The following is a 17,183-nucleotide window of genomic DNA, read 5'->3' on the forward strand; positions in this document are numbered from 1 at the left end:
TGACAGAAATGAAGAAAGCAAGAGGGATAACAACGCCTCATTGCCCCAGAGAGGTACCACACGAGATAATTGTCAAACACAAGTAGACAGGAACAGACACGGTGATTCGACAAAGCAAGTCTGTCGTCCTGTAAGTGCCTACGATCAAATAAACGAGGACGAAGTCTACATTCCCTCGGGGCACCACTACCACGAAATCAAGGACGAGGACGTCTGCGGTGGACAGGTTTCACACGGCGGTCGAACAAATCTAAAAGACAACGCTCACAACGAAATAAATGAGGATGACGTGTACATTCCGTCAGGGCACCACTATCACGAAATAAAAGACGAAGACATCATCTCGAACCCGCCCTGTGCACATCCATATGAAGAAATAAAGGACGAAGAAACAGCCGATGCAAACAAGCAAGACTCACAAAACAAAAACGGTGAAAACAAAAACAAATACTCCTCAAAATTTTATGCCACAAGAGCTGAAGCACATTTGCCCACCAGTAGAGATGTTAGAACGAATACTTTATTATATAAGAGAGGTAAAGGTACAAGAGACTGGAAGCAGAAAGTTGTAAAACTTTATACTATTGAGGAAGAGAAGATAGAGGATACAGAAAAGTCCGACAGTGGCGAAAGTTGAGGTGCAGGATATGTCAAATCAAAAGTAGAAAGCTGAAAATTTTGAAGAGCACTTATCTTTCAAAATAGCCTTGGGCCATTACTACCGTATATAGGGCATGTGAGAATATAACAATGAAAATTCCTGAGCTCTACACTGTAGCCTTTATACCATCAGATACTGGTTAATAAATGATACTGATACATAATCTGGAATCAGACTTTGCTGCATTACAGGTTTATATTCTGATGTAAACATAACAAGCATACAAACTAACAGACAGAGATCCATGATTGTGTACCTGTGTTCTGAGGTTGTCTCCCTGCCCTGTCTACAGTGAGAGACCTGTGCACATGTTGTGGCAGACTGAACCGCGCTAGCTCTGTATCTGTATCTGTATAGCTTGTATAAATGCCTTTCGGTGTAACACACCAGCTGTGTTCATTAACAAACAAAGTAACATAACATACAGCCATAGATCCTTTAACTTCCAACATTAACTACAATGAATTGGGACTTACTTCATCAACCGTCTCGTGACCATAGTAGCAGGTCATTCGTGCCAGGTAACGTGTCGGCCCCCGTCTCTGTTCAGGGTAGGTGTATGAGCTCTTAAACTAACTAACAAAGTAACATATAAGTAATTTCAAGCAACTTTGACAGTGTCTATTTCTGGACAAAAGTCGTGATCTTGTTGATATTCTTGAATATGTTGGTTGATATGTGTACTCAAGTTTTAATTTACTTTGAAAAAGATCGTGTGATATATATTTTTTTTTAAATTTATGCTAGCCCTTGAAGTAAACATACCTTGTTCAGTGAGTGGAACGATGACAAATACATTGTGGATTAAATTTCTCGATATCGGCTCCACTGATTATTTTCAGGTTTTCAGTGTTAAAAGGTCCCGTATAGTAGTAATTAAATAAGTACTTCAAATGCGATTTCGAACTACCACTATCATAGATCAAATTTTAATGTCGCCAGAGGGCACAAACTGCAGTTTCCCAGGACGAAAGGTTCAGAAACAGGGCAATCGGCTCTTCTATAAGTACAAGTCATATGAAAGATGAAGAACCAGTGTATCTATAGACTCTATATCATATCTCTGAAAAAACTATAACGCGGCCAACCATCTGAAGACAAACTATTAAAATTCTGAATTCAGCTATTGTTTTTAAGTATAATCAAATTTTAATGTATTGCTTTGTTTGTATGTTGTTTTGATATATGAACAATAACAAAAATTAAAGTATTATCCTGACAATGCTTCCTTAAAATGTCTTATTCAAATACTAAAGATGCAAACTATTACAATTCTAGAGACAAACTATTACAATCTTGAGATAAGTAAAATCCTACATAGAAAAAAACATAACTTTAGAAACGAACTATTACAATTCTGAGACGATTACAACTCTAAAAACAAGCTATAATTACAATTCTAGAGACAAGCTATAATTACATTCTATTACAATAGAATTAAACACCTATTCTTTTTGATAGTAAATAGAAACGACTACCTATATCTCTGTGTATATAAGTGTTCATCTAACAGTGCTTCCTTAAAATATCTTAATCAAATACTCTGGATACAAACTATTAAAATTGAGAGAAAAACTATCAAAAGGAACTTCAACACCTAAATAGAAATTTTAACGAATACCTAATAGTATATATTTGTTAAAGTGTTGTTCTCACAGTGCTTCCTTAAAATTAGATACACTGGATACAAACTATTACAATTCTAGAGACAAACTATTGCAATCTTAAGATAATTACAATTCTAGAGAGATAAACATAACTACTCTAGAAACGAAAGATTACGATTTTGAGACAATTGCAACTTTAGAAACAAGTTATTACAATTTTAGAGACAAATTAGTACAATTCTAGAGACAAAATATTACCATTCCAGAGACATTTACAATGAAATTGAACAGCTACAATTTAGATAGAAATTTTAACAAATACCTATTTATATAGGTATATATTAGGCACACAGGGCGTTGTTTTCGCTGTAACACCTCATGCATGCTACAAACATCTTTTTAAAGTGCTATCCTTACACAGTGCTACTTTAAGATTACTAATCAACTGAGCCTAAATTTGAGGTACTGTGAAATGAAGGTGGCCCAATAAATTCTAAAGATTGGTTGTTTTCTTCAAGGATAAGCATGGGGACTAGTCGACTATGGTTGTTATGGATTCTCTGCCATCTTAGCAAACAGAGTTTTAAGGTGGCTTAGAAACTCTTGGTCATTTCCACTGACACCAAGTTCCTGCAGGAAAGTCGGGAGTACAGAGTAGAACCTGACCTTGCGGTCACAGACCTCACAGAACGGTTTCCCACCAGGGCTGTCTCCATCTAGTGCTACAAATTCTACAGGTGATGTACCGAAAACTTTCACTGTTTCAAGATACTTTTGAAGCAGTAAAGTGAGGACATTGTCTTCTCCACAGTGACACTGTTTGAGACGCCTTTTCAGTTCTTTGAGGAATTCTGTTGGCAGTATGTCCAGTTCCTGTTCCAATGTACCCAATTTACTTCTTGATATACGTCCAATCACGTCAACTGCTTTGTCATCAAGATACTCAACTGTCTTGAGTTCATCGAGTTTTGGTTCAAACTTTTTATTCTTTCCGCCAACAGACACCATGGTCCATATCTTCTTCACGAGTTCCGCTGTATTTCCAACTTTTTCTTTCAAGTGCGTATTAGTAGTTAATTCATGTTTTATTGAATAGTCTGCTTTATTCAATCGTGATACCACGATGTCATAGTATTCTCCGTAGTCCAAGGTGTCCAAATCATTCCGATTATGCGATATTAATGACTGTGATGATTTTTTGTCATCGCATACAATATGTGTGGTTAGTGACTCTAAATCTCTGCGAATGGATTCTTGCAAAGCACTGAACACGGATAGTATCATATTTTGGCTCAGCAGTTCTTTATCAACATTGCATAAATAGATGACCCTGTTTTCTTTATGGTTTTCCTGATCAAAATCTGATTTGTTCTCCTCCCACCATTCGGCTGGTATCGAGTGTAGCTGTTTGTTTGAGCCACTTGAACCAGAAAACGCGTAACATCGAAACTCTTTTCCATCTGCTTTAAAAGATGAACGGACCATGGTCCACTTGTTCGGGGGCTCACTACCAAGCTTTGCTGCTGCATATGTTCTTACAGACTCATACATTGTCTTGTCTAGCTCGTCTACTTTTGGGCCGTCACCAGTAGTTTCATCTGATTTGCTTCCACATAATTCCGCATATAGAGGTCTTCCCATTATATCTGTTAGTTGGTTCCCACTGGAATCACGCACAGGAACCGTATCTCCACCCCCAGCTAATGCCTGTTTTAACGTATCATCTGGTTTGCTCATCATGTGCCAAAAAGAACCAAAAGCACGTCCCTTTGAGAAAAATGCAATATTTCTTATTTGCTTCTCCAACACAGCGACCTTACTGTCTACACTTACTTCTCTATCACAGAAAAAATCTCTAAATCTCTCTGACCACTTGTGTATATGATGAAACACCATGCACTTGTACTCGTCATTTGGAATCCGTTCTGCTAGGTCAACTTCGAATTCTCTGTACCTCCTGTCGTCCAGGAACAGGCTGTCCCAATACTCAATAGAACAATGTTCTTCACGAAAGACACCTTCCCAAAAAGACTCTTCTGTATATTTCTCATTAGATTGGGCCACCTTCATCCCACTAAATAACACCACAGTTTCATTAGATTTCAACCAAGAATTAACAATTTTAACGGCTGCCTTTGCTTCATTTGGTTCATTCTGGTGAAGGCCATATTGCCTAAGGGAAGCCTCTCCTCTCTCTAATAGTTCATCAAGAGGTCCAGCAGGACAATACACTTCATGCACTTTGAAACTCATCTTAAAACCTAGAACAGTAACGCTGGAACTGAATAGATTTAAGTTAAATCATTTCTTTGTCACTAAAGGGATCGCTCTCAGCATTGCTACTTATCTGTAGTTACCATAATATTCATCTGTCGAAACATTATAGCAAATTAAGGGAAGACACATGTTTTGGAATGCAGAAGCGAGAAGACATCAAATGAGCAATAATAAAATTCATAAGCACTATTTTTAAAAACATAGACAATTGATATTGAATTTGATTGTACTAGTAGTATGAATACATTATCAAGGTACCAGCAGCGCCAGTTTTGGGGGGGTTCACTTGCGGTTGTCTCGGGCCAGCTTTCCAATCCCTGCAAGTGCGGCGACCGCTACCGCTACAAGATAAGTACAAAGCGATATGTCATGAAAGCAATTGATATCTTATGGTTGGCTGTTTATGAATATGCGAAGTGAGAACAAAGGGTGTTTGACAGAGAAAATGTAATGTACATTGTACATGTAGTTCTTAGTGATTTTGATAAGATTACGCGTACTGGTAGGTTGTAGTCTTTCATGAATTGTAATGTCCATGCACGTACATTATACCGCGGTCTGACCCGCTTACCCCGTTAATTACCCTTGCAATGTGTGAAAACGCTTGTTTTCACTGTGTGTGTGTGAGGGGGGGTGCTTGTGTTTTAGTGGTTTTCGGAATAAAGTAGAGTCACCGGAAGTGAGGGTAAATGGTGAAACCGCGCCTGACAGGAATGTCAACATGACCTCCCTACAGGCTTGGAGGAAATGAATGGCATGGCGAAGGTAAAAAGAACTCGAGGATGTGCGTTAATGCACAGCATCGGCGAGAAATTAACAATAATAAATGAAACAAGTAAATGCATCACGGATCCGGAAATGTGAAATATTAGATTGTTTTACTCGTTATGGTGTACACTTGTCACGAACATTTTGCAGAATCACCAATTTTAAAAAAAAAATATTTAGCACCAATCAATTGCCAAATAATAAGACCATTTCTAGATGGCATAGCAAGATTTATGAAAATATTGACGATACACAGCAGTTTGAATTCTAGGGGATTGTGAGTTATGTCAGAGACAAAGGACCCTGTTGCATTACAAATCGTGTCATTCAAAAACATGGATCAGTTGCACCACGATTTGAAATGTTTCATAACGTGGTCGACAACGCTGTCTAGCATCAATCAGTGTTTTGTACAGTGGGCCATCAGGGACGCCATCTTGTGTCTGCCAACAAAGTAAGATTTGTTGTACGTCTGTGTGTTTGTGTTTAGATTAGGGTTAAGGCAAATACGTGATTGCGAACCTCATATTTTGGGATGGATCATGTTTTGGAATGCAACATACATTTCACTTCGTGTAATTACAAAACATGTTTGGCAATGGACCACATTTCGGAATACAATTGCATTCCACTTCGTAGTGTTCATGTTTTTTTTTGGGGGGGGGATGCAACACAGAACTGTTGACAAGGTGGCCTTAACCTTTGACATAGGCGTATACACACCTGAACTGCAAATTAACTTTGAAGTTTACACCTTGGCATTATTCCAAATCAGCAGTGAGCCTGCAACGTCTCTGTGTTACACTTGTTACCCACTTGAACCCATTCGCCATGTGTAAAACGTTATAAAAGAGTTGTAGGAATTTTTATGATTTCACAACTTACCTGAACCTTGACTTCGGATAGCAGCACTAGTAACAAACGGTTAGCACGACCAGCACGACGACGTCGGTAGCCACAGGCTGGCATGGGCGGCAAACACAGACGGCTCAAGGCTGCATTGACAAAAGAGGACTTTAGTCCTTTGTAACTGTTGGCGTATACGAAAGTAAACACCATCAAATATCAAACGATAGGCGACGTGTCCCTACTAGGGTACCGGGAGAATCCTGCCAATTTCATGCACCATGGGGGTGGGGTTTGTTTGCCCAGGTGTGCCCAAAGGTTTTCCGATACATTACGAATCGTACTGGAACAAGTCACTCTGTACAGAACTTGCCAGCTCACATTTGGTTGTAGATCTGTAACGTATCTGACTTATTAGCTCTACATACTGCGGCAGAGCAGGCAGACGTCTAAAGCCCGCAAACCTCTTGTAAATGCAATCCGGCTTAAAACAAACAATGGAACGCTTAACATTTCATCACGTCTGTTCTGTTGTCATGTCTTTTTTCTAGTTGTTGGCCTGTTTTTTTGTCAATTTCTATGATTTTTGTTAACAACAACAGCTTCACGATTTGTTTGTGAACAGTTAATACATGCACAAGCACAACGTAAACAGGAGGCAAATGGCAGAAACTATCCGCAGGTAAGAGGCACCTGGTAGAACTCGGTCGCCATCTTGTCTATAAACTTGGGTGTCGCTGCGTCTTTGGGACTCAGCGAAAGAGTCTCAAATAGTCTTTCTGCCGTAACAGTTACTTACCTCGTCACACGGTACTAGTCACAGTTGTCTGTCGGCCTCGGGTACGATGGAGTACACGGCGAAACAGGACTAGAGCAGCTGAATGCGACGGTACAGCTACCGCGTCACGTACTATTTCGTCCCCTTTTATTTGCACAGCGTATCACTCCGCGGTCCATGGTAACGTCAATGCTAAGGACGCGCCTCCAGAGGCAGAGGGATGAAATTTCATCCTACTCTGACGGCTGATTACATCATTGTGTATCACATATTAAGTATCACATGCCATATACGGACAGAAACTAGGACGGGCGGTCTTTTTGTTAGTGTATGTGATATTGTGACAGACGTATATAGATGAAGAAAAAAAGCTAGCAAATATTGCGATAGTCCATTTGCAAAAGTAGTTTTAAAGTAAACAGACCCATGTTTATGTTTATTCCATGATTCAGTTGTTCCGTGCATTATATTTTATTCGTCTGCAAGCTAATTCAGTCCTCTGTTGAATACAAATTACAATACGAGTAAACCATTGTTGACAGACGTTGTTACCAATTCCTCAATTAAGATATTCAATTTACAGCTCTAGTTGTTTACACTTTGTATAGCGGAAGGAATGTTCTTATAACGTCGAGAATTGAAAATGAAAACTTATGGATATATACTTCAGCTTGCTTACTGGTAATCATTATATGGTTATTTGATTAAAGTACTTAAAGAAACATTGTATGGTTGTTAAAAGAAGGACAGATGATACATACAGTTTGTACTGGTTCAAGCAACCGGTCTTTTTGCATACAATGATCAGAATACTGAGAACTGTACATACCTTAGAATTATATATAACTTCCTATTTTAAGTACTGCACATTAACATTGTATCCAGTGAACAACAGTAGGGCTCCTACTGCAAACGCCCCTTTTGTGTTATTGTGTTTGAACCTTTTATCTTAAAAAGCTGAAGGTAGGACAAACATTGTCACACACAAGCGAGTCACTCCCAGACACTGTCCCTTAGTTGAACCAAGGGGATCCTATGATCCATGGCCTTTGCGTTCCACTTCATGTGGAGTAATGTGTCATTGTGTGTGTGGATGTGTGTATGTGTGGGGGGGGGGGGGGTATATTAAAGGCCATAGGTCATTTGGCAGGCGCCCCTAGCGGTCATGCTGGGGGTCCTTTTATGGTAATTATCACCATTATTATTAAGGGTTGTATAGTGTAATATTTGATGTGTACTGTAGCAGTGTAGTGTAATAATACCTGCTGTCTTTTAGGCGTAGGTCTGCAGTTTCACGGGTCTGTATTATGGAAACACATTCTACAAAGCAACTTACCGCCACAACGGCTTTTAAAAACGGACCGATATAGAACTTTCATTCTGCTTTGTTCTGAACTTAAGTTAACGATGGTGCTTGCCTATTGTCAAATGTAATTTGTCTATTTTATTGCTTTAGTAAGTGTGTATTTGTTTATGTACCCGGGGAAACTTGAAAAACGGGCCAAAGACGTGTACTGGTGAATATGAAATGAAAAATACAATTAAATACATTTAAGTAAAATATAAAAATAAGATAGAATAATATGTGGAGCAACGTGGGTAGGGTACCCAAGTCATTTGGCTGGCGACTCCAGAAGTCACACTGAGGTAGTCATAACTTAAGATTTCTGTACAAAGCCAGCCTATCATTTACTAAGGTAAACCAATGCAAATATACGTGCCCAGTTATCATTCCAAACACTAAGTCAGACACATTTTTACTTCAGATCTTTTCCTATGTACATGGCACAGGTACCTTTATTGCATATTGGTGACATATCCGACACTAAAACTGAATTCGCTCATAGTACGATGCTTTAGCATTGTACTATGATTACGATCAACACAGATGAAATTCTATTATAACTGGATTCTCTCGAATGATAACCTGTCAGTACATAGGAGATTTTTCGTAGGCCACAACACTCATAATCCAATCAACGGTACCAGTCTGTTTCCTTATAATTCAATTGCAGAGAACAAATCTGTGTTTTAGCATGCTATAAATCTCTTGATTCACAGAAATGGTATTTTTACATGTAGATGTAATTCACAACTATACAGGCTAATCACACAAATCAATGAAAAAAAGCATGTATCAGTCAGACCTTTCGATCATGAAGCCGTCACTTAATAAACGTCAAGCAGGTATCACTGGTGTACACTTCCTCAGGAAACGGATCCCGCGGCGAGTACCTGTAGTTGTAATAGTGTTAAAAAAAACAGTTAGTTACTACTGTACAAACTAATTTGTCAGATAGACTGTATACTGGAGAAATCCCATACAAGACCACACACGTCCACATTTCTTCATATACCCATTGCGCGGATGGAACACATATATTATAATGTTCTGTATGTACTTAGCACATATCTCTTCTGTCAAACTCTTCTCGTTTGTCTTGATTTATAAGCTAACATAATTTACCATGACCTGGAATGTGTTTGCACTTCTAGTGTGACAGTTTATGTAGAGGTTTTGTAATTTGCAGGGAGTCGTCACTATAAGTGCTGTTCAGTAGTTAGTCTGAGATTGAGTAAAAGTAAAACCAGTAATAGGGAATTAGGTATCATTAACTAAATTGTGGTGAAACTTAGTATGCTGTACCCAGTTAAGGTAATACTCACGACAGCTCGTCCAGTTTTGGGTGTTCCTCAGCAGCCTGCATCACAACCTTGAACCCTTCAGACCCCACGGAGATGTTAGACAGGCTCAGCTTCTCCAAGGCAGGGAGTCTGGGTAGAGCTTCGGCCAGAGTAGAGGCAGCGGTGTCAGATAGGTGTGCGGGTTCATCATAGTGACCAGACAAGTCGAGCTCGGTCAGTGACGGCAGTGCGCTGATCAGCTGTGTAATCGTCTCCAAAGTAGCTCCCGTCACTCCTTTATTTATACCGATGTGCAGCTCCTGTACTGTGGAGTTACCGTCCACCAGCTGGCAGATAGTTTGAACCAGTGAGACGATCCCTGATTCATCTATGTTATTGTACCTTACATCAAGAACCTGTAATTCCGGCAGATGAGGCAGAGCTTCGACCAAAGCAAATATTCCCCGGTCAGTGAAACCTATGTTCCACATCTTTAACACCTTCATGCCTGTGAGGTGAGGGAGGTGGTCAACCAGGCATTCCAGTCCAGGGTCACCTATGTCGATATTGTTGCTAATGTCCAGTTCCATCATTTTGGTTAGCTTACACAGTGTAGGGACCAGTGTGCGCATGCCTGCGGAGCTGATACGAGTCCTTCTCAGGCCCAACACCTGCAAGGCGGTGAAGACGTGGAGCACGTCGGTGAGAGATTCCAACCCGGTGTCGCCGATCTCATTGTCAGTTATGTCCAGTTCTCTGAGACCCGCAAGGTGACGCATATATGGAGTCATCGATGCAATGCCTAAAGCTGTCATGCCGTCTCCAAAGTAGCCACGCAGACGAAGTACAGTTAGCTTTGGAATACTGGACAGTCCATCCTTCAGGACATCCATCCCAGCATCACCAAGGTCAGGGTTCAAAGAAAGATCCAGCTCCTCTAACTGAGACATGTGGCTGAACTCCTGCACAACTTGTTGGAGTGATGAGGGTGTCAGATTTGCAAACGATAAGTTTAGCGCCATCAGACCAGGAACATTCTTCAGAACTGAAACCAACTTGGCACTTTTATCAGGTGAACCAAATGATGGAATCCTTACTCTCAAATCTAACCGCGGATGATGACAGAGGGTGTCAAAAAAACGTTCTAGGTTCTCAGGAACACCGTCAAAATGGACAAAAAGTATGACTTTGCTAGGATGCTGCGATGGCAAGTAAGCCAAGTAATACAAAAGATCATATTGTGGCTTAGTGCGAAGGTCTATGAAGATAACAGGTAGGGCACTGATGGCAGCCCTCAGTACGTCCTGGTCTCCCCTTCTTTCCTGCAGGAGGTCAAGGCAGAGGAAAGTAAAGTATTCATAAGCTCTCTTTGTATTCTCATTATCTGCCTTTATTCGTTCCTTAAACCTACCTACATGCACATGTGGAAACACTTTGCTACGGAGATTGCTCAGCTCAGTAAAGATAGCTTGTGCCACTTGTGAATTAAAGCCACACGTGAACCGAAGCAGGTTCTTGAGTTGAAACGCCTTCCTTACAGAGGAGAGATCCAACAGTTCACCAACGTCTTGGTTCACCAGAGCATGTGAGACATATCTTCCGGCAAGGAACTCTTGCATCGTCTTGTGGGAAAAGTTCAGTTGTTTCCTTGGATGCAATTTAGAGGCAGAAACTTCCAAGGAGACCACGCCCAGCTTTAGCAGTAACTCCCAATTCACATTTTCTCTCTCTACTTCTGCAAGATCTATAAGGGCCTCATTCCTCTGCAGTGCCTCTAGAGCTAGCTTGCCAAAATGCAGTAATGAATCCGCCACTTCTGTAGGCAGCCCGTCTGTTGGCATGTCCACCCCTTCCCGCTTACAATACTTTCTGACTAGACATGTCAGCAGGTTGCCGTACGGCCCCGTCCTTGTTCCAGTAGACACCGTCTCTTGGTCCTCCTCCCACAGCACACAAACCAAAAGCAGGAAAATAGGAGTATGGATCAAATCTTCTGCAATACGGCTTTCTGAACGGACCGTGATAAACTCAAGAAAAGGAATATTACGCGAACTTTCAATACTGAAATGCTGGTTTATGAGGTGTTCTCCTTGTTCGGAGTTTTTACTGAAATACTGCCTGATATATTGTACCACCTGTGCGGTGGAGAAACCCAAGACGTGTACATGGCAGTCTGGCCGAGTGTACTGCTGCACTCCTGCCGAGGGTCGGGAGGTGATCACGATTGTGCTGTTGGGGTACAGCTTGCCATCCAGCAGTTTGGGAATAGCCTGTCTGTCAGCCTTGGCTTCTGGCCGAAGTTCATCATACCCGTCGAGGAGAAAGAGCACTCGGGACTCGTTCCTTTGTAGGATTGCTCTGATAGACTCTACATCAACACCCTCAGTTGTTTCAGGAACACACTGGTCCCAAACCATCTCGTCTATGGTCTCCCCTTCTCTCACCTCCCGGAGTCGGATCAACAGGACGATGTCGTGTCGCTTGCCCAGCTCTGTCTTCTGTGAGAGGGCATCCAGGGCTGCTTTGGACAGAAACGTTGTCTTCCCTCCTCCAGCTTCACCCTCAATCAGAATGCACCTTGGTGCTTTGGCTTGACCTGTGCCATCGTCGGGTTTGAACAAGTCGTCTAATGATTTGAGTTTTGTTCCATGTCCTCGCCAGACCTGGTTTCCGTCTGACATTTTGAGTTGTTTCTCTTGTATTGGTATCAACTCTAACTGGGTGAAGATGTCACTAAGAGTAACAGTGAAGTTGTCATTCCAGATCAGAGGCTTGAAGTAAGTCAGTTTCAACTCATAGTACTTTTGCACAGACTTCTGGAACAGTTCTGAAATAGAAAGGTCACCGATGCGAGACGATCCGACTGCCTCATATAGCTATCTAAATAATAGTTGATGATGGAATGCTTTTCAAGTAATACTTGTATACAACTATATTGCGTCAGACGTCTGTGAATAATTTCATCAGGTTGGGAAATGATTGAATATCAAATTCACACCCGCTTTTTAAAACAAGAGCCGGCATTTAGATTGCAGCCTTTCATCTTCATCAGGGCTAATATACCTGGTGTATTATATTGTGCACTGAAGCTAGGTATTGCTGGTTCACTGTGCACTGGGGCTATGGTTCTTGGTTTACTGTGCACTGAAGCTAATTATTACTGGTTTACTGCACTGAAGCTAGCTGTTACTGTTTCACTGTGCACTGAAGTTAGGTGTTACTGGTTCACTGTGTACTAAAGCTAGATGTTACTGGTTCACTGTGCATTGAAGCTAGGTATTACTGGTTAATTATGTACTGAAGATAAGTATAGCTGAAGCTAGATGTTACTGGTTTACTATGTGCTGAAGCTAGGTGTTACTGGGGGTTACTATGCGCTGGAGCTAGGTGGTGCTGGTTCACTGTGCATTGAAGCTAGGTGTACTGGTTTACTATGTACTGGAGGTATGTTTTCTGGTTCACTGTGCACTGAAACTAGATATTACGGGTTGATTACACTAAAGCTAGCTGTTACTGGTTCACTGTGCACTGAAGCTAGATGGTACTGGTTTATTATGTGCTGAAGCTAGGTGTTACTGGTTTACTGTGCACTGGAGCTATGTGTTACTTGTGCACCCACCGTGCATTGAAGCTAGGTGTTACTGGTTTACTGTACATGTGTACCGGAGCTAGATGTTACTAGTTTATTATGTGCTGAAGCTAGGTGTTACTGGTTTGCTATGCGCTGGAGCTGTATTACTGGCCCACTGTGCATTGAAGCAAAATGTACTGTAACAATACTGTCCCATGCGTAAAACAATTGTACCATAACACATATAGAATTCAGTCCAGTCATGAACCGCGATGCATATATTTGGGAGTTGGGAGTTAAAGGCTAATTCATGTTTGGGACCACATTAATACCTGGCAATCGTTTTAATTCTCTATCATTGTGATTTAATTTTCTATCATTGTGATTATTATCAATATTTTTATGTGACAAATTTAGATTTAGGGCCGCATTAGCTCAGTGTTGTTGATTATCACTAAATGCCATATATAACTATGCTTTCAATTTGGAACTGCACGTGACACTAATGCGGCTAAAATATAAATTTGTCACATAATTTCATAATAATGGCACAATGGCAAAATTTAAGATCATTATTAAAACAATTGCCAGGTATCAATTTGGTCCCAAACATGACTTAGTCTTTAACTCCCGACCCCCATATACATGTACATGCATCACGGTTCATTACTGGAATGGATTCTATGTAATATGTTATGGTACAATTGTTTTACACTTGACTGGGGTGAATTCTATGATCTATACTCCACAATCAATCGAATAAATCTGTTGTATTCTCGATCTATCACCTTGGTGCCTCAATGCGCAGTAAATCAGTAACACCTAGCTTCAGTGAACAGTGAACCAGTAACACCTAGCTTCAGTGTACAGTGAAACCTAGCTTCAGTGCATATATAGCAAACCGGTAACACCAGTTTTAATGCACAGTAAACCAGTCATATTAGCCCTGATAAAGATGAAAGACAGTCCTTGAAACGTAGGCTCGTGTTAAAAAAAGGGCGTAAAGAAATGTTCTATTCAGCTTTGATAGACGTTTATTACAGGTGTACCTGGTTGGAAAACATTTTGTAACAAGCAAAAGGGAAGGAGGAATTTAGTAGCGATTTATACACAAACACAATGGTAAACAAGAGTTCGGAGATCTCATACCTCCATGAAATGTTTAGAGCTTTTGTTTGTAAATTTGGTTCTTTACTTGGTCTAATACATTGTAAAAAATAATACATTGTAAAAAGAATTACAGAATTTATATAATTTATTTTGATTGATAGTCTTTTCTACTTAAATTACATGATAGTGTGTGAAAGTCCTATCCTCCTGAATCTTATTACTTTTTTTTAAAATTACGATGACCACAAATATGCAGAAACACAGGCACACATACAGACAAATCCAAAACAATACCCATTGTTCAGGGAGGTACTTAAACCATGAAGCTATGTACAGCAGATATTCGAGATTCCTTACCTTTCATTTCCTGTTGGCTACTTGAGGCTTGTGATGTCTTCAACTCTATATAGATGGAATATTCAACCATATGAATATCGAAAACTGTTCCACTTCTTTTGCTTCATTGCATAATAAAATTACAAAGTTGTAGGTTTCTAATATCAAAATTTTCACAACTTTTACAAGAAATTACATTAAGAATGTTAGGGCCATCTTTCACAATTCTAATGTAGAAATATCCCTCCTTTCCTAACTGAACAGGACACATAAAATCCCATACAATAATGCACACAATCTCTTGCTGTAAAATGAAATGAAAGAAAACTACATACCAGGATATTTGTTCTTTAGTCCGTCCACTGTACTTTGTAGGTTTGACTGAGACAGAGCCTCCATCAGGACCTCTACGGTGGCTCTCTCCCCGTTACACTTGAGCCATTCCTCCAACAGGTCCATACAGCGGGACTTGTCATCCAGGTTTCTACCGGAAATGTTGTCAGTGTCTGACCGCCGAAAATCAAGATGGAAGGCCAGGTCTTTCCAATCTGAGCTGACATTCTCCTTAATGAAAAAGAAGTACTTTCTCACTCCTGAAAAAATACAAAGGGACATTTTTAAGCTCATAATTTGTCATCAATCATAATAAAAAACAATGGAATATGTAACAAAAACAATATTCTATAAGTTATAGTATCAAGTTAAACGTAAACTTTTTTTGTGGCAGAAGACTACGCCTGTTTTTAATAAACAATTATGGTACTTTAAAAGGGTTGCCAGATACTAGTAGTACCTACATGTATTTCTGCTATTCAAATTTATGTCATGATGCCAGTATTTCTGGCGATACAACCACAGATTGCCAACTGTGTTTAATATTTCACAATAAAGCTTACTGTAAATTTAAAGTTCCTTACCTGCTGTATTGTCATGTTTGCCTTCAGCCATCGCGACGATTTAGTTGTAGGAGTTGCATATGTTGTTAAATCTGCAATACAAAAAGAATAAAAAAGTCTAAGAAACATCTTTAGACATTTCCTCTGTTCAGACAACCTCCTTGAATCAGGTAAGTGCGTCCTCTCTCATTGGTTATGAAAATAAGGTACTCATTTGGATAAATCATCAGTTGATGATCGTCTTTGCTCCGATATCACAAGTTATCCTTTCTAAAAACAACAAGGGCGCTGTGGCATTTTAATTTCTCACCTATCATGCAAATGAGGCCCCGATTTCATTATGGTTTTAAATATATCATATCATGTGCAAATATAGACGTCACCAATGAAGTATGTAGGTATATTTCAAAATGTTTCAACAAGAGAGAAGAAGCCATTAGAACTTAGATCTATACCACTTTATATATATATATTTCTTTTTTTAGCATATCTATACCTTAGACCTGATGTTAGCCTTTCTTTATTACTATTGTTGTAGTAGTACTTCCGAGTACATTGTACTTTGTACATCCGTGCATTTATCCCCCCGGGGAATGAACATGCAATAAAGTTTCATATAACATCATATAACATATTCATAATTACTTCATTTACAAATAACACAGCTTTAAAATTCCTATCAATTACCATGTAGTATCATAGCAAGTTCTTAGTGATTACAAATGAGACCTTGTGTATGGCGTGGTATATATGCCGCTTTGCCCTACTGGTGACTCGGGACCTGTTGCCCGTTGTCATGACGACAAGATTACGGCCGTCATTTGAGTAACATGTCTTTGTAACGGCTGTTTACTTTCCCACCTCACCTGTGTGCAGAGCTAAATTTGTAAAGCAAACAGACCGGGGAAAACCGACTGGGGTAAACGTTAGCCTCCTTCGCAGTCTTGTTGGGCGTCGGCGTTATCTTTTTCTGTGAGCGACGCGAGTAATATGCGGCTGGGAGGCCTAGGGACGATTTGCTGCCGAGGGAGTTTTTGCCGCGGAGAGAAGGCAGCATATCGTCCCTCGCGGCCGTATATCACAGAAAAAAATAACGCCAACGCCCAACAAGACTGCGAAGGAGGCTAGGTAAACGTGACCAGTTCGCTGTTGTTATGCGGGATGCGTAAGGTAGCCAGGAAAAACAGTTGAATCACTTACTAGCTAGTACTTTCCTTTAAAAAAAAACATGCAACCATGCAGGCCAGTAGCTGTGGTGGCTAAACTCGGAAGCCGAGTTTACGAATTTTATGTAACTACGCATAAAGCATAAGGCTTCCTTAGTCCGGAAGGCTAGCTAGCAGGACAGCAAATTCGTCCAATTCATTCAAATTGATATTTTCATGTGGTACGTATATAGTGACTTTGATTTCCCGATTCTACCTCCCGGTTCGTGATGTCATGATCAAAAACACTTACCTCAGGAGTCGTTTGAGGAAGTTTCCTGTAATACTATCCTACGATTTGCCTGCGCCTTTGTTTTCAACTCTACAAAGAGTTAACGTCCTTTAGAACTGTTTTCTGCTGGGCTTTTGAATCTTGACAGTTCCCTTGCCCCCGTGGTAGTATGACGGACCGATTTGAACAGGTTAAACTTGATTTTTACAAAGTTTTAGTGCTGCTGCCCCCCAGCCACCGCCATGGTGGGAGGCCAGGGGCTGGAACAGTC

The 17,183-nt window shown here is 40.3% G+C and overlaps 1 protein-coding gene and 1 long non-coding RNA gene across 2 annotated transcripts; both read right to left on the reverse strand.

The window, feature by feature from the left end:
- Nucleotides 1-4,206: 4,206 nt before the first annotated feature.
- Nucleotides 4,207-7,072, reverse strand: LOC109484943. Its single transcript, XR_002141103.1, has 3 exons — nucleotides 6,959-7,072; nucleotides 6,199-6,308; nucleotides 4,207-4,886 (listed from the first exon to the last, which is right to left on the reverse strand). It is a non-coding gene; the product is annotated as an uncharacterized LOC109484943 (long non-coding RNA).
- Nucleotides 7,073-8,698: 1,626 nt separating this feature from the next.
- Nucleotides 8,699-17,183, reverse strand: LOC109484935 (NACHT, LRR and PYD domains-containing protein 3-like). Its single transcript, XM_019788294.1, has 6 exons — nucleotides 16,934-17,183; nucleotides 15,497-15,567; nucleotides 14,915-15,172; nucleotides 14,601-14,645; nucleotides 9,605-12,389; nucleotides 8,699-9,172 (listed from the first exon to the last, which is right to left on the reverse strand). The coding sequence occupies exons 2-6, from the start codon at nucleotides 15,525-15,527 to the stop codon at nucleotides 9,103-9,105; spliced, it is 3,189 nt and encodes a 1,062-aa protein (XP_019643853.1). The 5' UTR covers nucleotides 15,528-15,567; nucleotides 16,934-17,183; the 3' UTR covers nucleotides 8,699-9,102.

This window comes from Branchiostoma belcheri, unplaced genomic scaffold, assembly GCF_001625305.1.
Source record: "Branchiostoma belcheri isolate BF01 breed outbred unplaced genomic scaffold, Haploidv18h27 scaffold71, whole genome shotgun sequence".
Classification (NCBI taxonomy): Eukaryota; Metazoa; Chordata; class Leptocardii; order Amphioxiformes; family Branchiostomatidae; genus Branchiostoma; species Branchiostoma belcheri.